The sequence below is a fragment of the Physcomitrium patens genome, chromosome 11 (genome assembly GCF_059467195.1).
Source record: "Physcomitrium patens ecotype Gransden chromosome 11, ASM5946719v1, whole genome shotgun sequence".
NCBI classification, from domain to species: domain Eukaryota; kingdom Viridiplantae; phylum Streptophyta; class Bryopsida; order Funariales; family Funariaceae; genus Physcomitrium; species Physcomitrium patens.
This window is the reverse complement of record NC_143420.1, coordinates 12,172,623-12,197,546: the sequence shown is the minus strand read 5'-3', so window position 1 is coordinate 12,197,546 and position 24,924 is coordinate 12,172,623. Positions and strand designations below refer to the sequence as shown.

The following is a 24,924-nucleotide window of genomic DNA, read 5'->3' as shown; positions in this document are numbered from 1 at the left end:
ACCAGGTTATTGATTGACTATTTCACCTATGTAACTGACAACACCACCAAAACAAGGTGATACAAGGAGGTTAGGAACAACACCAAAAAGAGAAACTGACAAAGAGACTATTTGGAAAAACTAAGAGAGGAAGATTAGAGAAGGTCACATGCACCAAAACACTCCTTCACACTAGTAGCATACCACTACTAGATAGTTCCTTGTCACTCCTTGACCCTCAAGGTATAAAAGATGACAAAAATCATCAAATACAAGATAAGGAATGTCATTGTTGCTCTAATTACCAACATAAATAAAGGAACCAACTACAGACACAATACTCAACATAAATGAAAAAGGTATCAACTGTAAACACAAAAACCTTACAAGTGAAAGAGAAAGGTCTCAAAAGAAGAAAACTTGATTAAAAGAAAAAGACTCAACGGCCTAGATTCAATTTTGTTCTTCTAACAACTCAGATGCAATGCTCTGGTCATGACTCTAAGGAACTGACATACCAGTAGGGTTTTCCAAAAAAATAGTGAATCCATTCTAATTAATTCTGGGAATGTAATTAGTCCATAAGATGAGTGGCCATGATGCACTCAACGGAGGCCCAATATTACAGAAGGGTGTTAGTATAAATACGTGTATGTGTTAAGGTATATACATACTGCTATATACACGTAGTTAGGGGTTACTGTGCTGTGGTGGCGGAGTGCCGCTACTGACTGTATATATTCTCTTAATTTATCTCTTACCTTCGTGAACTGTGATGAGGTACTAACAGAGGTCTAAACGAGAATGACCAATGCATCATACTTAGTCGGTGACCTTGCCCACAGTAGCTTTGATGTCGGAAGACGATCGCTGCTTCGAAGGGGTTGCAGATTCCAGAGCTGAGATGTCTGCTTGTCGGAGAGGACTGTCAGAACCCAAAGAGCTCCGCTTGTTGAGCCAGTGGATGATGTCGTTAAACACGAGCTCGACGTTGTCGTCTGGCTCGCCAGCTGTCAAGCCATGCCACATGCCCGGGTAGAGCTTGAACTCCTTGTCACAACTCTTGGAAGTTCGGAAGAGCTCACGGCTGATGTCCGGGTCCGTCACGCGATCCTCTTCACCGTGCAGCAACAAAAATGGTAGTATCACCTGAGATCAATCAGATACAAACATGAATCACCCAGGTTCTAGACACTTCCAGCCAAATTTGCTAAGAAGATTCCTCTATTTAAAGCGAATTTCCAAGGGCAGGGTACCTCGTCCAGACGTTGCTCGAGCGACTCGCTAGCCCTGAGCATCTCCAGGGCCGTCTTCACTCGTGGCCGGCCTTGGTAGGTGAATGGATTCGCTCGAATCTGGGGCGTAAGCGAGCGAGTTAGCCCCATCACCAGATAAAATTTCATTCGAATTTCGTGATCATGAGTTTCAGTCCATAAATAGTATTGAGGCATGCGCAATTGTGTTGGAAAATTGGTTACCTCCGCCCGCTTGATCGGGTCTTTGAAGGCGTTGTCGATGATGTTTTCAGACGGCACAATCTTCCACGTAGGTATGTAGTTCGACATCATCGTCAGGATACTGGTGACGATCTGTGGCGGCTTCAATTTTTCCGAGATTTTGCACATGGGAGCCTGTAATACAGCCCCGCTCCACTCTTCAGGTTCTTTGCGGTGGATGTGGAGGACGATAGCTCCCCCCATGGACTCGCCATAAAGGAAGCGCGGCTTGTTTCGGTACTCTTCAAGATCTGTAAAAATCAGCGCCATTCTCATCTCTGTTCTCAGCGTCTTACCAACACCTCAAGGCCTACTCGATCAAATCCTGCCCAGAAAGTTGATATTGAAATGATTTGCATCCCAAGGTCTGAAAATGTACATAACCGCACCTCGGATACTTTTGAAGTAAGCGATGGAGTCGTCCACGAGATCTTGGAAACTCTCGACGTAGCACCGCCGGCCTTCTGACTTGCCGTGGCCTACTTGATCAATGCCAAAGGCGGCATAGCCTGCTTGAGCAAAGCGGATGCCAGTGGGTCTCAGGAAGACGCTGCACTCCACACCGTACCCTGAAAATGTAACCACACGAAATTTACGGTTAGTTCTAGCCTAAGATCTCAAAGGTTGTCACACCGAGAATCCTGTCAATCAACCAAACGATTAAGTTGAATTTGCGCGCACCATGACACATGAAGATGAGCCCCTTGATCTCCTGGTGCACCGGCAACCACCGGCATGTGAACAGCTTCAGCCCACGCCGCTGGATGTAATCCTGTAGATCCACCAAACCATTTCCCAAGAGATCAATCCTTTGAACACCACAAACCAAAAAATGCAGTTAACAACAGGGGTATTCATCGACACTCTCTGCCTCAATTGCGATTGAACTACTTCGCTGCAACCATGCTGGCCAAAGAATTGAGCTATTCGCTTTAAATATCTGACAAAACAACAAATTGTTTCCTCTTCTGCAACTGGGCATCCTCTATTTTCGGTTGCCTGGTGAATTGAGCTAAGCAGATTGCGCAGTAAATCTAGATTCGGATTTCTATGTGCACCCAAAAGATTCATTAAATGTGGGCTTTTGCGCAAGGTAAAGTGGAGGGGAGTACCTCTTCGTAGTGGACATCCTTGTCCGCCAGTTCTTGATTCCCCTGCATGCACACGCAACCCGTAGAAGACGGAATATAAGACCCGCAATAAAACCGAGCGAAGAAAAAAAGAGAAGTCGCACAACCAAGAAGCGCAGTTCTGTTTGTAAGGAGATGATCTACACCACACCACAAGATCACCGTGCAACCAAAGTTCTGCCAACCTCAAAACCAGAGTCTCTGAACACGAGATAATACTTGTAGATTCATAAAAAATGCCAGTATAAAAACTGCAAATTACAAAATGTCTGTTCCCGGGTGTAACTCAGTAGTTACATGTTTGTCATCGTCATTCTGACGCTCCTATATACTCAACTCGACAGAAAACCTCTACAAACTCATGCACATCGTATTGACCTTGTCCAACTGTCTTCTAACTTCAACCACGAGCTCGAACTCAGTCCCACTTACCATGGCCATCGGCGCTGCGACTAGGTAACGCACTCGCAAACAACCAGACCCACGAACCTAACAACACACGAGAGTTATCCGATGTAGCTCTGAAATCTAATCCGTCTCTTGCGAACTCCTCTCAGAAGCAGTCTGCAAACCCTCCAATCGACCAGGAACTTCCACCTAGATTCCCTCTCAGGCTCCCCTGTCTCCACCGTTCCACACTCCTTTCACCCGCCCAAATAGCTCCCTATCCCTGGATCTCCTCCGGAAGAGTCGTTGAGCATCTTCTTCTAAATTTCGACTGGATTTCGACTCTGGCTCAATGCACCCAAGGAGTATATAAAGTCTAAGGTGGAAGGTACTTGTGAAGCTCATTCAGTGCGACGGAGCGTGGACACAAACCGTACCGGCCGCATCAGGCGTTGCGCAACTTGCGACTGGCCTGCTTCACGTGACTCGTTCACTACAAGGTCACCATATAGATCGAAATCTCATAAGCAATTCTGGTTCGATCTCAACAGCAGAAGTCCACAAGCGAGGATATTCCAGGCAGTCCTGGAAGCAAGCCTTGCCCACGACTCCTCGAATTGCGCGACTCTCAAGTCTAGAAAAACAAACGCGAAACCTGCAAAAGCGCAGGTTGTGGGGAACCCGATTTATATTCAAACCCGGATAGCGATGAAAGTCAGCTAAGCATCCACATGGAGTTGGGCGAAAGCAGGACGTTTTCTGCACCTGGGCTTTGTCACCACCTTATTCCTCGCGCTATCTGGTCACGGAAACAACAGATTCGAAACTGTGTGGATTAGAGCCACAAAACCAGTTAACGATCATAATACTACTAGACAATGTCATCTGGGGCCACAAAGTTCCATCTACTAGGGTCCGTAAGTTTCAGGATCCCATTCCGTAACTATATGTTAGGATCCGCATTTACCTCACCATGTTTCATAGAAAGAAAATATATAAAAAATAAGTAACAATGGATCGAGCTGCGGAATGTGCAGCGCCGATGCGCTAGCGAGTGTTAATCATTATAATCGAAATGAGGAGGGAAAGTGAGCAGGAAGGTCGGGTCCGGACAAAATCGACGATGCCACCTGACGCCAGGCGCCTAATATTAGTATTATTGTAATGCATATCTCCTCCACCGTTACTCTGTTGGGTTCTGTTGTTAGTGGTGCTCCGAGTCAGTGGCCGCCGCGCTGTTGTGGAGCTCGCCGTTTGTCATTTACTGCAGTCAACTTGTGGAGAAGTTTCTGTAAAAATTGATGGCAAGAAGAAATTATTTGGAAGCTAATATATATATATATATATATAGATATATATTTATTTATATTTGAAAAGTACTACATGGTGTGTATAACTAAAAAGAAAGAGAGAGAGAGTCATGGCGTTGACCCCTCCACCGCTCCATGTGGTTCCTCCTCCTCTGAGGGAGTGAGAGAGTGTGTGCTCCTGTGAGTGAGGTCAAAGTGCTGCGCAGATCCATGCAATTGTGTCAGTTGTGCGTGAAAGTTTCCTCTTTGGTGACCGAGCATACATGGGGACAAGAAAAAAAAGAACCAAATGAAAGGGGTTTTGGAGCTTCTTCTGACTTACTCCATAAACATACAAAAAAACATTTAATTTGTTGTTACAAACATATTTACAAAAATTCAATTTATTGTTACAAACATCCATTCCAGTCAAATAGATTAGAGAGATGTTTTCATATATATGTCATTTAGATATTATTTAGATATTTAGCTTGCATTATTGAGCCATCTTAGAATGTGATATTGTTGTAAAAAGAGAAGGGGAGAGAGAATATCATAGGTATTTAAAAGTGTTACTAGAATTTGCTTTACAAGAAACCTTTGCAATGATTTTAGATATTAGTAATTTTAAAGTGTACATAATATGTAGTTAGTGTGCAGTATAAGATTTTTAATTATTTTCTTGTTGCATATGTATGCAAGGATTATTTATTTGTTTCATTCAAAAAAATCATATCTCAAGTGGCAATAAATATATATATATATATATATATATATATATTGTTATGAGTTGTTTTACTAAGATCTAACTAAAAATAATAATAATTTTATATATAATATCTAATTATATATGCCAATCTATTATATTTGTATGCATATATATATATATATATATATATATATATATATATGTGTATTTTATATTTTATTCATTTCCAAATTTTTAGCAATTATCATTAAAGCTTTAATAAAATGAAGCAATGATAATAAAGATTTGAAATTTAAAATAGAAAAAAGTGACAAAAAGAACAAGAATTGGTTGTGGAAATTGAAAATAAATGATCTACTTGTGCAAGAAGAATTACAAAAATAATTCGGAAAGTATACACAAATAAGATTAATAAAGAATATAAAGACGTTACTATGAGAGAAATAAATGTATTTTAATTAAAACTTATAGGTTGGCTCTTTTATAATATTATAAATCAATATTTTAAACAAAATTTATGAAAAAAACTAGAGAGTTTATATATAATAAGATTGTTAACAAATTAACTATGTATGAAGCAATAATTATATATATTGCACATAAAAACAAAGATAAAAAAAAAAAAAAAAAAAAAAAAAAAAAAAAACTATTATATTATAGTACTCAAATGCCTTCAACAAAATCTTTTATAAATTGACAAGTATTAATATCAAATTAAAAGATAAAAATAAAAAAAATAGCTATTAACTTTTTTGTTTCTATTCTTCAAGTATCTAATCATTTTATTTTCATATAAATCATGCAAAAAAGTTAGATAAAGAAATTTTTATTATTTTGTCTAATTAGATGAAAAGACAAAATAATGAAGAATTATATTTTATAATATCATTTATAGAAGATATAATAACATAAAAATTACATTGTAAAAAAACTTTAAATTTAAATATTAAGTTTAATTAGATGAATAAAATAAATAAATTTTAATAAAGTTAGATACTAAAAAATAATAAAATAATAAAAAATATAATAAAATATTAAAAAATATCAAATTTAATTACTTAGATAGGCTAGTTTTTTTTAAATATACAAAAATATGTATATATATATATATATATATATATATACATATATAAGTAATCAAGTTATAAATACCAAAGAACAAAAAATTTAAAGTTTTAAAAAACTTACATAGTTATAAACGACAAAATGTTCATAGATTTAAATTGGCTAATAGGAAGCATTCTAATATATGAATTTATTAAATTTACTTACTCAAAATAAAAATTCAGTAGATATAATTTTATTTTGGCATATATAATTAGATCAAATAAATAAGGCTCAAGCTACAAGCACATTCCAAGTTGCTATATGCAAATCCATTATGTGTAAATATACATCCAAAGCTTCTAATTGGCTAATCTAAATTCCTTTTTTATAGACTTGGCTTGGATCTTGATCCTTTTCTTTTTTCCCTCTTATCTTGGCATGGGTTTTGGCCCCTCTTCTTCTCTTCATTGCTCTAGTATAGATTCTAGTCTCCTCTGCTTTCTTTTTCTTGTTCCAAAACATGTCATGATCCCCTCCTCCCTCTCTTCATTGCCTTAGAGTTGATTTTGATCTCCTCTGTCTTCTTTGCTTTGTCCCAATGCAAGTCATGGTTCCCTCCTTCCTCTCTTCCTTGTGAAAAAGAAACTAAGGCATGCGCACAGGCAAAGAAGAGGGAGAGGGGGCTGGAACCCACATCCAAACAAAGGAGAAAAGGATGTGTGTATAAATATAAAGAGTGTGCATATAGTAACTTGGGGTATGCTTGTAGCTAGAGTCAATAAATAAATAAAGGCTTCTATTATTATACATACACCAATTCTTACATACAATATATTTGACTATAAAAAAGGAATTTAGATTATTCTTACATTGTTGAGTTTTTTGAATATTATATATTTAAAAAACACCTTTAGAATGAAATTTAAGTTTATTTTCTATTATACTAAAAATATTCCAAACTATGCATACTAAGATATATAAAAAATGACACCAACTACTTCAAAAATTGAAATAATGTATTATATATTTTTTATAAATAATTACTCAAAGAAGATGTAATATATATATATATATATATATATATATATATTTATTCCATATATTAAATAATACAAGATGATTGAGATCAAAACATAAAAATGATAAAAATTATATATTAGATATATAGAAAATCTATTACTAATAGATTATAGATGTAATTGAATAGAAATTTTATCATGAAATATATAAGAACGTTTCAGATATTAATACCTAAAAGATTCTGAATATAATAAGAGAATTAGTTTTAAAAAGTGGTGATGCACACCAATATAAATATGCAAAATCAATTAGTATTTTTTTAGCATTTTATTTAAGATTATCATTAGTGATATATATATATATATATATATATATATATATATACTGAATATAAATGCAAGTATGGGTCTAGTATTTTATATGTATACAGAATAGGTAGTCTCATATATGAAATGGTATATACTAGACCTAATGGCAAATGCTCACAAACAGCCTTTGCATTAGTGAATGCAATAAAGATTAGGTTCAATTTTCTGGGCAATATTGAACATTGCTCACATTGAATGCGATAGTGATCAGGTTCATTGTTGCCTGGAACACGGAATGCAATGACAAATGCTCACAATGAGAGGGTGGAAGTTGGAATCAGTTTTGCAATCACGGATCGTCCATACAGGCCTAACAAATTGCACGAAGATTTATCTCTTTCTGTAAACGCAGCAGAAGTGGAGGGAATTTTTTCTGTGAGAAGTCCACTTGCAGTCGAACTGCCCTCTTGTAAACTTCAGATTGATTAGACTTTTCAAATAACAAAATTCTGAATTCGACTTTCTTATTTCACGCTCTCTGAAAAGCATACATTTTACGCTCGTACTCTACTTTCAGAGATATCGTTGGTAATTTAATAAAGTGAATCCACAGTAAGTCTAAGAGCAATGTTCACCAAGAAAAGCACATATCCTATGTGTGGAGCCAGATTACCTTGAGACTGCAATCCTCATCAGCAATGAAGAGCGGCAAAGTTAACAATAGCTCAAAATTGCATCCGACCGAAGTATTACTCGTCGAATGGACGCTGTTTAAATAACCCGAAACTTTTCCACGAAAGAGTGAATTGCACACATATTGAATTGCAGCCGTGCTCGACGAACCTCTGATGCGCCAGCACAAGAGATAAGAAAGAGGAAACTTTATCAGGTGAGCTGCTTCAGTCAGGATTCGGCCACAATGTGAAACTCCAACCGCGTGATCAATCGCTAAGTTTCGCCATGTTGGAATTGATCGCAAATAAATTTAAACAAGCACAGACGCCACAATTTCACACATAAACATACAAACGAACACACACACTAAAACATACATACATACATACATACATACAAACACACAGAGCACAAATTTGAAGTGGAGGAAACGCGCAGGTCTCAATTTATTTGAAATGCGAGGAAATTGAATATAGCCCGCGAAACGGAAAGATATTTTCGAAAAAAGCCTTAACAGTGGATCACAATTTACTCTGAGCTAGAATTCTAATTTTTCAGAAGCTCTAAGAATAGATTTATAATGTGATGCAACTATAATGTGATGTGCTCTCTCTCTATTCCTTTGTTTATTTCTTTATGTTTTCTCTATTTCCTGTTTTCAATGCCCAATGCTTTACAACTCTCTTTGTGTTCGCTATGAAATGAGCATCTACTTTACCACAGGTCTACACACTATTTTAAGTGTGAATTTAAACAGTGTGTATCACACTATTTTTAAATAGCTTATTATTATTAGCGTGTATTCTCAATTAGTGTGACACACTATAAACTAGACTTTCATGTCCCAAAGGCACTTTGCAAATAGTTTGACACATACTAATTACAGATCTTGGTGTGGTTAAAAGGTATTAAATAATTTATCCCCAAAATTTTTGAGATGAAATATGTTGATGGTTGTTGTTGTTGTATTTTTTTTTTTTTTTTTTTTTTTTTTTTTTTACTTTCATGTTGATTATATTATTTTAATTTTAGACAATAAAAAAGAAATAATAATTAAGTTACGATGACTTAATTTTGTAAGTTACAAACCAAGTGATGGTTTGCTATACTCACATTAAAAGAATAAAAAAAATAGTATATTCAATTAAAATAAGTATGACATAAAAATGTAGTAAAATTGTTAAAGAAGCAAACTTATGTGATATCAAAGATTACATATTCTTGGATGCAAATATATATATACGAAAATAATAATCTAAAAATCATGCATATATATTTGCATATAATCTGGAAAAATCATGCATCCAAAATCTTTCAAATTACTTATAAATATTATCTACTATTTATTCTTATAATTTCTTTTTATGAAAACATCGTAGTAATTGTAAATTCATCCATAATATTATTTGAAAACCATAAATAATATTTTTTAATATTTGAGATATATAGATTTATTTAGTTTGTCATTTTGGTATTATGCAGGTGTCCACGCATACGCACCAGCCACGTCATCACTTGTACTTGAAACCTTTCTATAAAGTGCCAAACATATCGCGAGCGCTGGGAACAGAATAGGGAACATTAGGAACAAAGAGGACTCGAACGCGTACAAAAGGAGGTGGTTGTCCATGCAACCTTTGATCTGAGCCGTTCGCAACTGACGGCTGAGATGGAACCGCCGTGAGGTTGTCCAAGGATCCTTTTGCTTTCCCAGCGGGAAGCTTTCACCTTTTTGTTTTTCCATCGTGACACAAGATCGGCGCCGGTGTCTCGGAGCCCAAGCCGAGCTCACAGTCTCTTCCACCATCGCATCAACCCGCGTTCCCCTAATTCGCTGTAACCTCTTGCTGCCGCTGGCTATAGCTATGGCTATGGCGCTTTAATGAACACCCCGACGTCGTCACCAGCAGTGTACATGACCCCCCCCTGTATAACACTACGATTTTTCTTAATGCTGGTTTGCGGTTCCAACGGTGTGCCACACAAACCCCGGACCATTCTCATCACGGAAATCGCTGCGATCTGTTGCAGCGGAAGTTAGCAACACTGAGCATCATCCAAGAATAGGTGGAGGAACGGTCTGCAATGTAGAAGTATATACCCAGCTTCAATGTCTTCACCTGTTCGCCGAGCTTCATCTCTCTGTAACTACGACGCTTCTGCCTTTAATTTCACATAATTTTTATAATAGGAGGCTATATTCCCGCATTAGGATGTACACGAATAAGAGTATTTAATGCTCTGAATCTCGGCATTCGCCTGCTTACCTGTCGACGCCTTGGCGAATGTTTTTTAGAGTTTTTCTTGGCGGTTGATTGTTTGAAGCGGTTTTTGAGGTAGGCTCCTTGGCTGGGTTTTATTTTGGAGTAGTGAAATGGGTATGTATGCATAATCGTCAAAAGCCCTAAAGCCCAGGCGTGGGATTGCATCTGAAACTTCCTAAACATGGCTATCCACGTTCCTCATCACATTTCGCGATTCTACAGTAATCGGTTCGAGTAAACCAGCCAGAAGAATATGGGGCAGCTTGTTAATAGCGTAAACTTACAAAGCCAGAGTTCATAAGATGAGCCGACGAAACACTATGTGGTCACTGGATCAAAATACGTCTAGCCAGCGCCTCCAAGAAAATTGACTAATTGAATAAAATCCATTCGGAACTGGGGGGATGAGTACCGATGGAAGCCTTCCGACTGGATTTTGTCGTCTGATTTTTATAAATTGAGGGCGGCTCATTCTCATTCAGGAGCAGCAGGTTGGAGATAGCACGGTTGAGCATTTGGCGTGCGTGTTGCTCTAGTTATGAGGAATTAGGTGATCTCAGATCAGCGTAATTGGGATCATGTGCATGATATCTCTCACTCTCGACGTTGGGTAGCTGGAGTGTTGTGTGAAATTCTGGTGTACACAACAACTTACCATGGGATTACTTTCACAATCAGCCCTCTGACCAGGGGATCCGATCCTAATCTTTATACGAAAAGAGACAGAATATAAACTGGTAACAAGATGAAGTGACAGTCTTACGTTATTCTTCGTCGGTCGGCAAGCTCACTACTCTTCAGATAATTCCGTCCTTAATTTCAGTGATGGCCCCAGAGTAGAACTTCTGTTCACTTCCAGTATTCACTATTCGGATCTCTGTCCCAAAGCAAACGGCTTATACAACTTGCGAGAAGTACACGGGATAAGATGGGTTCATTAGACATGTTGCTGTGATCATTGGAAAACACGGTTGCAGAATTCTAATGACAGGTTTCGTTTCTTTGTGCAGGTACAGGGTCTTGGCTGCCTGGAGGGGACGTCTTTGCGCAGGAGGTCTGCCACCTTTGCACAAGTTGAACGATCATTCTTACTCAGTGAAATTGAAGCTTAAGAAATTCAAGTCGCTCTAAAAATGCCAAATTAATCTTTCCAATCACATAGACAGACTGAGACTGTGTATTCTCTGCTCCCGGAAGTGCTGAGAAGATTAGTGTCGAGAAAATTGTTATGACTATTCCATCAAATTTTGCCAATGCGGGAGAACAGAACAAGCTTGATACCTCAGTATTCTTCGGTGAGTAACCAGTGTAGATCATGGCTGTTACCTGTCATGGATTGTAGGTCCCCAAGCAGAGCCATCATGATGTTAAAGACGGCGCCCGTGTTATTTCTCGGACCTTGCGCAATGAAAATGATCTTTTACGCTACCAACTTAATGACATCATTGCCAGAGAAAAGAATCAGGTCAGTTTTCTAACTCGACCGCTAGACCTGCTGTTGAGCATTCCCTGAGGTTCCAGTCTGGGATCCCGTGGTACCCTGGATTGATAGGGTCTTTGAGCTGATATAAGTGGCACAGCGCCCTCCCTCCTTCCAGTGGCCTGGAGAATGAGATGGAGGACATTGTGCTTTGCTCTTTGCCGAAGCGTAACACTTTCAAAGATCCGTCGAAGCATATATCTTTCATGGGCGTACCATGCACTCCACACCTCAGATGTGCTTCTTGCCGATATGTATATACTTGGCATCCGATTCTGATGGTTATCACCCAGGCTTTGCTACCTCCTCCCTGTGAACAAATTTCCTTATGTGCAGAGAATTGAGCTGCAAAGGCTGCGGGACCATCGCGATGTTGAGGTGGCGTCCCTTGTACAGGCTGCTACACAGCATTTAAAAGGAGAGGTTGAGCAGATGAAGTTCTTGCTACAATCTACTTCTGCTCAACTTCTCCAAGCCCTAGCGGAGAAAGAGAAGGCTGTAAATGACAGTCATGACACGATGCGTACTGTTGAGGAACTGAAACATAATGCAGAAGTTAATGAGACCTGCATCATGGAGCAGCTACGAGGCTTGAAAGAGCTTTTATCTAAAACGTCTGGTACAGTTACAGCTCTTGCCGACTCCGTTGAGGGCTTTCAGAGGCATGTCCTTCCAACATTTAAGCCTTCAGGAACCAACGTGACGAAGTTGACCCGGAATCTACCGAGCAAACCGGGCGTCACCGAGCTGATGACCTCTGAGGTAGGTTTTGAAATGGACTTCCAAAAGAATTTCTGGTGGGTGATTATGTGATTGTACCAATTATATTTGTGCCCTTCTGGCATCGGCAATGTCAAATGTGCATGTAGTTTTGCACGTTGTTCCAATTTCTCGAACGTGTACATTGCATCAGGTGTTTATATTCTCATCACCAATTGACTTCGGGTGGTCCTTTCTTGGATGCAATGTGAATCACTAGTCAATGTAAGGATGTGGCATCTAATATTTTGAGTCCATTTCTTACCTTGGATGTAGTTGGAGAGGCTTGAAGCTGGAATTACTTTGCTGCGGGTGATTGTGGACGCCAAGAATGATACTCTTGTACTTATTCGTGGAAAAGTAAGCCATTTTCTTTCGATACCTTCAAATATTAGTCAAGATACTTACAGCCCAGTTACAGCTTTTGGCACTCTAATTAAATGGATACATCCGAGAGTAGTTTCCAACTCAATAAAATACCTATGTCAAGTAGGTTTTCCCATGCTTAAGGAGCATTCCCCTGCGTGCAGTTGAAGCAAGAGAACGAGGACCTAAAAACAGAGCTTCAACTTGCACGTGATCGGGAGACAAGAACAAGTATTTCTGATCGTAAACCAAATAATGCCACCGCGGTTGCCAACGATGATATGGTTCACGAGAAAACTGTACTTCGTCAGGAGCTACAATCTTTGCAGGTAATGTAAGTTACTCATAGGTGAAGATGACGGACGTCATGTTTTACTGAAAAAATTGTGTTATGAGGGCATGCTTTCAAACGCTCTTTCTCTCTTTACTTCCCCTTTGGAAATGGACAACACATAACCTTCGTACTAACAACCTCCACCTTTTCAACACAAGCGGTTTTATTCTGTCCCTTGTACATATTCAGTAGTGGGCCATAACTTGGATTGAAAGATCGACGGTGTGACGTGTTTAGAAGAGATCTGGAAATACCCTTATTTAACTATCACGTCTCTGTATCATGGTACTCAACCAAAAAATTTAAGACGCAAATCCACATTAAGCTACTTTTAAAAATGTAGAAGAGAGTATACGTTCCCAATGATACCGTATTAGACTTAAATAGAAACTACCGATTAGATGAGAAGTGCGAGAGATTTGAAATCTAACAGCCGAACCTGGGCAAACTTTTCTTCGTTCTTACCCTTACCCACGTAACTGTATTTGCATGCACAACGGTGAAATGTTCTACAGAACTTGTATTGTGCGGAAGTGAAGCAATTGAAGGCAAAGTTGAAGTATCAGGAGGAAGAAGGAGTTGCAGAAAGTAATCGATTCTGCGAAATTCAGCATGAGTGTAAGGTGTTGCAAAGTAGAATTGAGTCCCTTGAAGCTGCAAAGGACATGCTGGAAGTCAACCTGAAGGATGAAACTTCTGCGCGGTCTCAACTTGTTTCCCAAGTATTCAACTTGCGGAAGGTACTATGTTCGTCCTTCATAAAGAGTCAATATTTCTTCTCTAGCAGAGCTTTAACAAAAAATACGTTAGACTCACATTCGTTCCCACTTTATTACAACGCAACGCTTAGGCTGTATTTTAACGATTTAACTCATATTGAGTATTGTGAGAAGAAATTTAGCTACCATCGGAATGGAAATGCAGGAGAATGAGAAGTTAAAGACTGAATTGGAGACTTTGAAGCTTAATCAAAAGGTAGTCCGACAGAATGAAGGTCTATGGTTGTTCTCTTGAGATCTTTATAGCCGTTTCTTAGATTTTGTTCCACGTACATAAAAATGCAATATTTATTCCCACCGATCAACTTGACCCGATTGTATCTCTAAACTTGAATGAATAATAATGTTGCAATGATTTTGAATCTCCATTTTTTGAGCTGTTCGATCCAGTACAATCGCTCACGACAAGGTTAACAAATCAATTCTGTCGTGAGTTATTGTGATTGATGACTATTCCGGAGTATCACATACACGTCGCTATTATAGAATATTGTGTTGTGTGTTATGTTTAATGTGGTTCATCTGAATCTATAACAGCTTATTGGCTACCTAGTTTCTTTTTATCCTTCAAAGTGACTAATTTAGAACAAGTGATGCAGTTCCTGGTGAGACAGCCAAGATCAGGTGGACGTATTCCAGTTGAAAAGATGGATCTCATGAACACAGTAAATCAGTTGCTATTAGAAATGAACAAATTAAAAAGTGACAAAGTGACTCTCGAGGAAGAGATCAAGACAGTACGTCGATGCCAAATGCGGGATCAAATGACGCGCACTGTCACTGCCCGTGATGTGGCTATGGCTGCAAGTAATAAGGTGATGAGACCCACAACTATCTAGAGTCTCAAGCTTCTTCCCAATCCTTTCCTGACAAAGTTTTTAAACAACATTGACTTAAAATGTCTCATCCAACCGTAATTGCTGTGGATAGGAATATTTGAATGGTCTCTATTCTTGATTTGCAAGCTCTTTTGTGTTTCTAAATGGTTGATAGTGTTTCGTTTGCATGGTGTTTGCACTCAAAGTATTCCTCTATTTCATTATTATGAACTTCCGTACATGAGGTATTAAATAAGTTTAAATTTCATGTAACAAGGAAGTGTATCTTGTAATTACTGTAGGTTGGAGACGGAGAAATAGCAGGTAAATTGGCAAGTACGCGACTCAATCAGTTGGCTCTAGGGATCACTTATGGTCCCTGTTCCGCTTCACAACTAGCACTTACTGATGGTGACCCAAATCAAAATGCCACTCTCATGAATGTTCAGAGCGACAGCAATGCTATGGAAGCTTCTGAGGAGACACGAGAGGTGATTCTAGAAAGTAAATTTATTTTTATTACCTCTGCTTTTGAATTTTTTCATTTAGATTATTGAGTGCTTAGAAACTGGTGTTTATACTCTTGAGCATCTGGATGCATCTTTGAGCTTGTTGGGTTCCATGGTATAGGCTTGGATATTGCCCTGTTTGATATCTTTTCTGCTGTTTTGTTTAGATGCTCAGTGTCAAGCTGTAAGTTTGACATCCTCTGTAGTTTTGTTATACATCAGAGTGTATAAATCTTGTGCTACTGATAGATGCACCCTTTGCACTAATTGGCTTTAGCATGTGCTTTCAGCAGGATGCAAAGTGCAAATAAACAAGGTGTCATGGTAGGGACAAGCAGTAGTGTGGATAATATTGATGGAGAAATTGGGAAATACATGGCAGGTAACATCAAAAGGCGTTTCATGCAAACTTGTTGGTGAAAAGGTCAATTACAAAGCAATTCTTGATGTATAGAATTGAAGTGAACCTTGTTTTCATTACTGGCACATGAATGCCTTACATTTTAAGATCTCATCAACAGGATTTATTTTAAGTGAGATTGTTCTTGTTTTCAAACTTTTGTTTTCTATTGTGCTCAGATTAATGTCTTTGTTATTGAGTTAAGCATTGCATGAGATCATCTTATGGCTTGTTTATTATCTATTTTATAACACATATTCTTATGGATTTCTTCTATTGTTCCAACTCATGCCAGGTGACTAGCACATCATTTTCATTTGTTGACCTATTTCAGTGCAACTCATGAAGGGCACACCAAACATTGTTGCATTCAGTGACATGTTTTGTTATCCATGAATAGGATATTTATTAATGACTATGGAAATTTTGATTAGATGTAAAAAATGTTTATTTATTTCTTATTTTTGTAATTTGAGCATTCAAAAATGTAGATATATGGTGTAACTAAGGCTGAAATAATTTGGATGATATCATTCCATACAAAGAAGCCATTGCACTAACTGGTTGATAGGAATACAAATATGGTTATTGCTATAGGAAAAAAAAAAAAAAAAAAAAAAATGAAAATCAGTAAATGTATAAAGAGGAATACAATCACACTTAATCTTAAAGTAGAAATGCGAATAATAGTAAATGCTGAACACGACATTTAATTCCAATATTTGAAGAAATTTTTATGTACACCCGTTTTTTTTGTTAAGAAAACCCTAATTTATTTTTTATCTTTTCAAAAATAAAATTTCTTAATTGATACTCTTTGGATTGAATAATCATCACTCGATCTTAAATTAATCTTGGTATTTGAATGAAAATATGAACATGTTGCATTCAAAAACCAAAAACAACCATAAATATGTATGATCAAATATGAATCACAAGATTTTCTCTATTTTTTATATTTTTTTCTATGTAGATTTTAATTATGCTTTCATGTTCTGAAACAATAATTTCTAAGTATTGAGGAGGGCATTAAATATATATATATATATATATATATAGCTTAATAATACTCACATCATCAGCTAACTCATTTTATTTTAAAATATGAACAATGAATTAGATTGTATGGTTTCAAGTTTTAATTAATTGATATGTACACCACAATAAACCTAATCCTGAAATTAAAATAATATTTACATGTTTACTTATGAGTTACTCAAATATCTTAAGATGTGTTGATTTATGCTAGAGTATAACTTATGATATTTTAAGCATAACCTACTTTTTTGTAACTACAGTTTTATTCTTATTTTTATTAATGTTTAATATTGATGTTTCAATACTATACAATGAAAACAAAATTTGAATCTAATTTTGGATTCAGATTCACATGTAGACACTTACTTATTTATATATTAAAATTTATAAATGGTAGTTAAATAACTATAAAAATTGTGTACGTACTTGTAAAGATATAAAAGACCATTTAAGACATACGAATACACTTATATGTGTGTTTATGTGAATCAATATAATTTTTCTTTCTCTTTTTCTTTTTCGTTTATTTTACTTGATTTATTACTGTGTTTTTAAATTTGATTTTTTGCAATAGTTGAATCTTTTGGTATCACTTATCTCTTACTTATGTTTTTTTTTAATAACATCTCATTAATAAAACCTCTTTTTCTCTTTCTCTTCATCACTTGCACCTCTTCACTCAGTCACCTCTCTAGTGTCAAATGTATCTGTTTTAGTGGGTGCCATTGCCAGGTTTAAGGGGGTTTTATACATTAAACTGAGTTCCTTGTTGAGTTTTTACACATGAGAGGGTTTTACGCCCAAATTGTAATTTTGTTTGGACATTTCAGAGAGCCAAAATTCAACACAAATTGTGCTACATTTGTATGTTCACTACCAAATTACAGCCCTTATTTGTTGATGGTCTTTATTTCTCCTCTCAAGACAAGTGAAAAAAGAAATGGAGGATGATGTGTGTTGAATGGCTCATCAAGGGACAATGAGTAGTGTTTGTGGGTTTCAATAGCAAGGCATAATAATGTGCAGGGAATGCGGGAGAAGTTTGTTTTTTTCTCCATATTTATGGATCCCATATCACCAACAAAGTTTTTCATGCCAGATGAAACTTAGTGTATCACAAGTTACCACACAAAATATCAAAGAATTGCACTTAATGTTGCAATAGAATGGATTCTTAGAACCATTTCTATGTGCACAAGACGACTTAGATTGGGATTTGTGCACAGAAGTTTGAGATCATTTGCGTTTGACCTAATAATTCTCATTGTTGTTCAGGAAACTTGTTGAGGGGGGGTACAGGGCACCACACTAGCAAGACCTAGAAAAACAAATGGCAAAAGATGGTAAAGCCGGTGGCGTGGACGAGGTGGATGCTCTCAAAGCGGCCATGCTCGCAAAGGATTTGGAGGTGATAACAATTCGGGACAAGATGCAGCGTCTTGAGGAGAGATCCTCATTCATTCTGAGCAACATGGAAAAGCTGAGCATTGGATCGAGAGACAAGATTGCCTCCTTGACCGAGATCATCGCATTCCTCACCAGGTTGTGTTCCTTTTTTGTGCCTTTGTTGCCATGCATTTCTAATTAGCATTCTCAATTAGCAATGGTCTTATATAGTACATCGGCTGTTTTTGCAACTTACTTTGCAAGGTATGAACATAAAATTGGAATTCATGGTTGCTTGCCTGTTTGAGCTTTAGTATTGACTCATTGGGTTATGCCTTTTGAGAAGTGTTTATAATTAGTGGATTGTGTTTTGTTGATTGAAATGATAATGTGTGTTACCTTCTTCCAGTGTGATTTAAGATTTAAAAGTAGTTATTATTATTATTGTTGTTGTTGTTGTTGTTGTTGTTGTAATTATCATGTAAACAGAAATGGAAATAAAATAAAATAGAAAAAAAATTAACTTTGTTTTGAAGATTTGAAAATGTTGGCTTATGGAATCAGTGAAGGAAATAATAAAGAAATAAAAATTAAAGAATTAGAGGTTGCTCTTGATTTATCAGAAAGAAGTAGAAAAGAGACAATTGCTTGCAAGAATGAGGAAATGGTAGAACTGGCAAATACCCATGAATTTCAATTGAATAATATGAAGTTGAAATTAGATGCTGTACAAGTGAGATTAAGAGAACTCACCAATTTCGCTGCCAAAAAAGAAGCCATAGAAAATGAAAATGCAGTGTATGTCTACATTATCATAATATAACACGTAAAGAAATATTTCGTCCTTTTTTAAATATGTTTAATGAACTGATAACGCTGCGCATAACATAAAAATTCATTCAAGGTCATATATAAATCGTTTATTTCAAACAAAGTCACTGTCATTTTGTAAAGGTAGTTTGAAATATGATTACAGTTAACTCCATTGAAAGTTTATATTTATATATTGAGATAAACATTTGAAAATGGAGTTTTAAAATCTATTTTATTTTTATTTATTTTTTGATACGAAATGCTTCATTACAAATGACATTTCGAAAAACAAAATAGTTGTTTTCAACTCAATTTTTGTAATGTTTTTATGTATATATATAATTAAATCATGTAGCAATTTTTCCCTTATGTTTTGTTCACAAGTGTGCTATTTTTTATTCCATGTTGTAGAATTTGTATTTGTGTAGGTTAAAAGAACAATTATTGAAGGAGCAAAGGGATCATGTGGAGGCAATTAGTGACGTTGAAAGAGTATCAGTGCAAGAGAAAGAGCGTCTTAAAAAAGAAATCATACTTCGGGTGGAAGAAACAAAAAAAAGTTATTCTGACGGTCTTCAAGACCAACTTCACATTGTAATTTGTTTTATTTGTTTTTGTTGGGTGAATTATACATTCAACTCTATACACATACATTCATATTAATATCAATTCTAATGAATTATAAATTAAATTCTTAAGTTTTCAGGTAATGTCAACATAGTAATAGTAAGAAAGAAGTGTTGTTTGTTGAATAAATGGAGTATGTTTAGTTGGTTGATTGGTCAATTTTAAAGTATTTTTTTAAATAATTATTTATGATTTTATTTATTTAATTATTTTTCTTCAAACTGGAATGCCTTTAAACATCATTAGTTTTTCTTAAACTTTGAATGATTTTATAATAAAAAAATCAATTGAGAAAGATTATCAAGTGTATGATTAATATGTTATTTGATGAAAGTATATCAATATATCATTTAATTAAAAAATAAATAATGGTAATAATATAATTTGTATCATACCCACATGAAGTTTGTAATAATTAACTCAAATTTTAATATTAGAAAACAAAAATGACTATTGCGGAAAATGAACAATTAAAAGCTGAGGTGGCATACCACATTCATCAAACACAAATTATGTTTCAACTCAATGAAAGTCTAGATAAAGAAAAATCCGAGGTTTCTCGCTCTCTCCAATTAACTAAAGAGGTAATAATTTTATTTTACACATATCATGTATTTTTTTAAATTTAAATATGAGTTTGGCATTCATATATTAGATAATATTTTTCAATTGCTTCAACAAAATTGTTTTTGTAGAAATATGATATTTCAAGATTTATAAAAGAATAAGTTATTAAAATAATAGTCTCATTTCTAAGATGCCATATTATTAAGACCAAAACGAATGATAAAATAAACAAAAACAGAAAATAATAATTTTTATTGGAATTGGACTTAAAGTCAGAGGAAGATGTGGTACGCAAAAATTATATTTATCAACAAACCATTCAAGTATTACTTCATAAACTTCAAGGTATGATATTCAATTAAATGTTTACATATTGTGGATATTTATTTGTGATCCATTAAATAATTAATGATTTTTTTTGTAGAAACACAAGTACAAGTGTTTTAGTAATTAATTCAATTAATCTTCAGAATTTTAAATAAGCTAATTCCAGTTGAAATGTAACTATAAAGTTTGATTTGAAATGTTGCCCAATATATATAATTTCTAGATAAAGAAATAATGTTATATATTTGTCCGGAACAGTTGTGCAAGAAAAGGGAATGATACGTACTTGCAGACTATGCATGCATAAATGATGAATTCTTTTAATAAGCAATATGACTTTAAATTATTTCTAAAAAATAGAATGATAAGAAACGTGCCTAACAAAATAAATTCTTTGGTTTGATACTAAAACAGAAATCAAGAAAGAAAAACAAAAAAATGACATTAATGTAGAGAAGAAATTGATGGACATAAAAAATTTACAATCTTTACAAAATATAAATATTTTGGTAAATTATTATATACATTTATATACATATACACATATAAATAATTAAAAATATTTCATTAGATAAATAGCATACAAAAACCAAAGAAAAATAATTAAAACTATCTAACTATTTAATTAAATATATTTGAGATGTATCCTAGATATTATCTCTTATCACAATCAAGTTATTTATTTATTTTAAATCATAAAGTTTCAATTCTTAAATATTGTCTTTAAGTAATATGAAATTGAATTTTTCCATTTTGTTTGCAGTCATTTTATCAACTGCATTCATGTTAAAATTGAAACTTTGCAGACGAGAATCAAAAATAAGAAACAGGTGGTAAATTTTTTGCAAAGCTGTCTTGAAGACATTCAATCCGACAGGAATGCAGCATGTTTCAATGAAAAGCAATATGTCAAGTAAGTTGAATCAAAAAAACTTTCACACAGTTTCTGATAAACATCAATAAATTGTTCTTTATAATTTTATGTTAAACTAAACATTTACGAATATTAAAAAAAAATAAAAAATGATCCATATTGCATAAAATCAATCTGCAATAAAGATTCATAGTTGAAGTTTTAAGTGAAAAATGATATAATTTTTTGAACTTATATATACACACACACACATATATATATATATATATATATATATATATATGTGTGTGTGTGTGTGTGTGTGTGTTTATGAAGGATGATTTTTTTCTATTTTTTTAACATTAAAATCACTCATTATGATTATTATTATCCTATAATACACATACTTGTAGCATTCATTCTATTTCACACAAATTTATAAACTAGTAAATTGTTTTTTATTTTCATTGATCCAATATGGTTCAAAGAAAGTTCAAAAAGTTATATTATTTTTATGTCAAAAAATAATATTTTTCATGATATTAATATTTAATTTTAGAATACACTTTACAACAAGAATACTTCATTAAGTTCTATAGAAAATAAATATATTTCATGTTTTATACATGCACAATAACTATTGAATGCAGAGGTGATCTGATTCCAATAAAAAAATCAAACTTGAACAAATCAAATTCTGCTTCCAAAAAACTACAAAAATTACTCATGTATGTAGTAGTATACAGTAATAAATGCAATGATTTTAAAATCAGTTATTAAAAAATATTTAAAATTAAAATATAATTTTAATAAAATCAGTTTTAACATATACAGTGCAATATTGTCATTTACAAATGAAACAACGAAACAGAATTAGAAGGACGCTTTAGTATTGAAAAATTCATTCATATTTTAATATTAACTTTATAGTATGGATATTGAATACTTGTTAAAATTCACTTAAATATTATATTCTTTTTTATTCTTTTTTAAAAAGCTTTAAATTTTAGTAAAACTTAAAGCTATTTAAATATATATATATATATATATATACATATATACAATTTCAACGTTGTATAAGCTTTGCTTGATGCTTGAAACTAATACGCCAATATCCAATGTTTTATTTTATGATTTTCAAATTTCGTATAAAATAACTTTCAAAATCTATATTGTATTTATGAACCAGAAAACTATTTCAACATTTGAAGCTATTGAAAGTAATCCCACGTAATATGCTTAAAGATTCTTCATCAAATATTGTAAACCAATCAAAGAGAAAAACAAATTTAGGTAATGACTATGATATATTCATACATTTTTGTTTTTATCCTATCTTATGTTTTTGTATTTGATAATGGGTTATTTTTTATTTATTTTTATGGGATTCAATTGGCACCTTATAGTTGTAGTACATATGCCATTCTAAATATGTTAACAATATCCAAAGGTCAATATCTTTTTTCATTTATCATCTATCAACTTATTTTTAATATGTATGTGAACATTATTCTAAAAGTAAAACTCCTGTAAAAACTTGTCCTGTACTAATATCAAAAACAATGATAATATTAATAATAAGAATCAGAGTTTCATATGTATATGATACTATTATGTTTGATTCTTGATGAATAAAAATAAATTGATTTTAATATTTAATTACTGATAGTATTAAATCAATAGCAGAAAGCATTATTATTTTCTTTACGTTTGTTTTATATGTATCGGACACAACTTGTAAGAATTGAATTTTAATATAAATATAAACAGAGTTACTTCGATATAGCTTCTTAATTTTTAATGACATTATTTAACACTGAAGGGTTTTTTTGGTAACTCTAATAATATCGATGTGGATGTGCATTAACTTTTTGGGTAAGTTTAAGGTTATTAAAATATTTATCAATTTTTATTTGACAAACTTTCAGTGAAAATACATTCAAAGGTGTTTGTGGATGACATATTGCAAATGCCTTTTGAAAAGATCTTGAAAGGACATGATTGAATTACTTATTATCTAAAAGAATTTGCATTTTTAAATGCAAAAATTATGTGTATGTATTCATGTATGTAAATAAAGATTAAAAGCCGTTTTTTATTTTTAATTTTTTAAAACTCAATTTATACAAAAAGAATTCCAATCAGAATTAAAATTTAAGTAGTAAAATTACTCTTTAATCACAAATAATTTTTTACTTTAATAAAATTCACATGTGTGGATTTCGGAAAAAATAATACATCAATACATATATATATATATATATATATTATTTTGTGGTTAAAAAAATCTATATCAATATGGTAAAATTCTATGAGCACATAAAGTATCTTTTGTAATTGTGTTCTTCAAATCAAAAACATTAATATCAAAAATCAAGTATCTATGTGTGTTTTTTTACATATTTATATTGAGTACCTTATTACATCTCCAGCTTGAAACTTAATTTAATCTTCTGCTTTATTTTTTGGTCAAACTAAAAACATAAAAAATAAAAAGGGTTCATAATTTTGTTCAGACAAGAATGTTGCTTAGCAATTTTTTTTGTAATTTCGTTGATCAAGAAGAAAAACATTTGAGATAATGGATTTTAACGAGTACATACATATTTATAAGTACAATGTAATAGATTATTCAAAAATCCATTCGTATTTACAGTTGAGGAGTAATTTTAAAATGAGGGAAAAATATATGTGTATATGGAAGACATAAAAGTTTTCAATATATTGTAACAAAAATTTTAAATTATATAAATTCAAAAAAAATAAAATTTCTTTTATTTTCTTGGAGATCATATATATATATATATATATATACACACACATACACACATAGCATTTAATTGTTATTACAAGTAATGATATGCTATTTGAAAGATGTTAAGAGCATCTTTAAGCAGGTGTATATATATATATATATATATCTAGATACACATGCTCTGCAATTTATTCCAACACTGTTTAATGAAGGTCATCTATTAGATTGTGTAAAGTTACACATATACTTTGATTGATGTTAAAGATTCATGTATTGATTAAGTTCATGAATGAATTTCATTGTAATTGGAGGATGCACAACTTGACCACTTGTGTCCAACAACATAAGAATCTTCCTGCACAGACCATACAAACATCAATGCCTTATTAATAACTCTTTCTAATAAATGCATGTCATACAATAAACACAACAAAAAACGAAAAATGTGAAATGTGAAATCTTACAACATAGAGTAGATCCTGAATATAGAAAATAAGGAGTTGAAATAAAAATCATAATAATTAGCACAATCTTAAATACCATATCAATTGAAATTGTGAAAGAAAAAGAAAAAGAACAAGAAGATACTTTAGATGAAATGATATTAATGAAAAATATATTCCTATCAACAGATATGAATATATTACAACAATAACGTGTCAATACTTATGTCTTTAAAGTATTTGGATAATTTCCAAAAAATCATGTGAAGTAACAGTATTTAGTGGATATTTTTGTGAGTTTGGCAACCTATTGTTGACCAATTTTGATATTTTATGGTTTGAAATAGGTTGGGATTTGGTTAAATT

The 24,924-nt window shown here is 33.7% G+C and overlaps 3 protein-coding genes across 20 annotated transcripts; 2 read left to right on the top strand and 1 right to left on the bottom strand.

Moving 5' to 3' along the window:
- Positions 1-369: 369 nt before the first annotated feature.
- Positions 370-3,854, bottom strand: LOC112288992 (caffeoylshikimate esterase). Of its 3 annotated transcripts, none has more exons than XM_090254322.1 (7): positions 3,758-3,854; positions 2,588-2,629; positions 2,157-2,247; positions 1,865-2,044; positions 1,458-1,726; positions 1,236-1,334; positions 370-1,128 (listed from the first exon to the last, which is right to left on the bottom strand). In XM_090254322.1, exons 3-7 carry the CDS (start codon positions 2,164-2,166, stop codon positions 802-804), a joined length of 885 nt encoding a protein of 294 aa, XP_090110448.1. In that variant the 5' UTR covers positions 2,167-2,247; positions 2,588-2,629; positions 3,758-3,854; the 3' UTR covers positions 370-801. The 3 variants fall into 3 exon arrangements, with proteins under 3 accessions (XP_090110448.1, XP_024389613.1, XP_073393508.1); XM_024533845.3 differs by having other exon boundaries at positions 3,038-3,781; XM_073537407.2 differs by lacking the exon at positions 3,758-3,854 and adding an exon at positions 3,430-3,589.
- A 5,969-nt stretch (positions 3,855-9,823) lies between these two features.
- Positions 9,824-16,376, top strand: LOC112288456 (uncharacterized). 11 transcript variants are annotated; one of them, XM_090254318.1, is made up of 12 exons: positions 9,824-9,951; positions 10,072-10,184; positions 11,315-11,358; positions 11,647-11,769; positions 12,121-12,546; positions 12,820-12,903; positions 13,074-13,238; positions 13,759-13,983; positions 14,168-14,218; positions 14,622-14,837; positions 15,143-15,344; positions 15,640-16,376. In XM_090254318.1, exons 2-12 carry the CDS (start codon positions 10,151-10,153, stop codon positions 15,675-15,677), a joined length of 1,608 nt encoding a protein of 535 aa, XP_090110444.1. In that variant the 5' UTR covers positions 9,824-9,951; positions 10,072-10,150; the 3' UTR covers positions 15,678-16,376. The 11 variants fall into 11 exon arrangements, 6 of the variants coding, with proteins under 6 accessions (XP_090110444.1, XP_024388401.1, XP_024388400.1 ...); XR_002971570.3 differs by having other exon boundaries at positions 9,849-10,184; positions 15,143-15,331; positions 15,643-15,731; positions 16,045-16,376; XR_002971569.3 differs by having other exon boundaries at positions 9,849-10,184; positions 15,143-15,331; positions 15,640-15,731; positions 16,045-16,376.
- An 847-nt stretch (positions 16,377-17,223) lies between these two features.
- On the top strand, positions 17,224-23,595 carry LOC112288443 (cilia- and flagella-associated protein 157). Of its 6 annotated transcripts, none has more exons than XM_073537113.2 (11): positions 17,230-17,651; positions 18,087-18,329; positions 18,738-18,971; positions 19,415-19,607; positions 20,051-20,197; positions 20,453-20,525; positions 20,922-21,016; positions 21,314-21,420; positions 22,011-22,088; positions 22,550-22,653; positions 23,289-23,595. In XM_073537113.2, the coding sequence occupies exons 2-11, from the start codon at positions 18,118-18,120 to the stop codon at positions 23,363-23,365; spliced, it is 1,320 nt and encodes a 439-aa protein (XP_073393214.1). In that variant the 5' UTR covers positions 17,230-17,651; positions 18,087-18,117; the 3' UTR covers positions 23,366-23,595. The 6 variants fall into 6 exon arrangements, 5 of the variants coding, with proteins under 5 accessions (XP_073393215.1, XP_090110447.1, XP_073393214.1 ...); XM_073537112.2 differs by having other exon boundaries at positions 17,233-17,651; positions 18,063-18,329; XM_024532607.3 differs by having other exon boundaries at positions 17,248-17,651; positions 18,063-18,329; positions 19,415-19,580.
- The last annotated feature ends 1,329 nt before the right edge of the window (positions 23,596-24,924 follow it).

Bases quoted from the DNA above. Each gene is read 5' to 3' on its own strand.
- LOC112288456 (XM_090254318.1), top strand. From the start codon at position 10,151: ATGTCTTCACCTGTTCGCCGAGCTTCATCTCTCT. The intron at 12,547-12,819 runs GTAGGTTTTGAA...CCTTGGATGTAG, and splicing joins CCGAGCTGATGACCTCTGAG to TTGGAGAGGCTTGAAGCTGG. The intron at 13,239-13,758 runs GTAATGTAAGTT...AATGTTCTACAG, and splicing joins AGGAGCTACAATCTTTGCAG to AACTTGTATTGTGCGGAAGT.
- LOC112288443 (XM_073537113.2), top strand. From the start codon at position 18,118: ATGGCAAAAGATGGTAAAGCCGGTGGCGTGGACGAGGTGGATGCTCTC. The intron at 20,198-20,452 runs GTAATAATTTTA...TTGGACTTAAAG, and splicing joins CTCTCCAATTAACTAAAGAG to TCAGAGGAAGATGTGGTACG. The intron at 22,654-23,288 runs GTAATGACTATG...ACAAACTTTCAG, and splicing joins AAAGAGAAAAACAAATTTAG to TGAAAATACATTCAAAGGTG.
- LOC112288992 (XM_024533845.3), bottom strand. The intron at 2,248-2,587 runs GTACTCCCCTCC...GTGGATCTACAG, and splicing joins AGGATGTCCACTACGAAGAG to GATTACATCCAGCGGCGTGG. The intron at 1,335-1,457 runs GTAACCAATTTT...CTTACGCCCCAG, and splicing joins ACCCGATCAAGCGGGCGGAG to ATTCGAGCGAATCCATTCAC.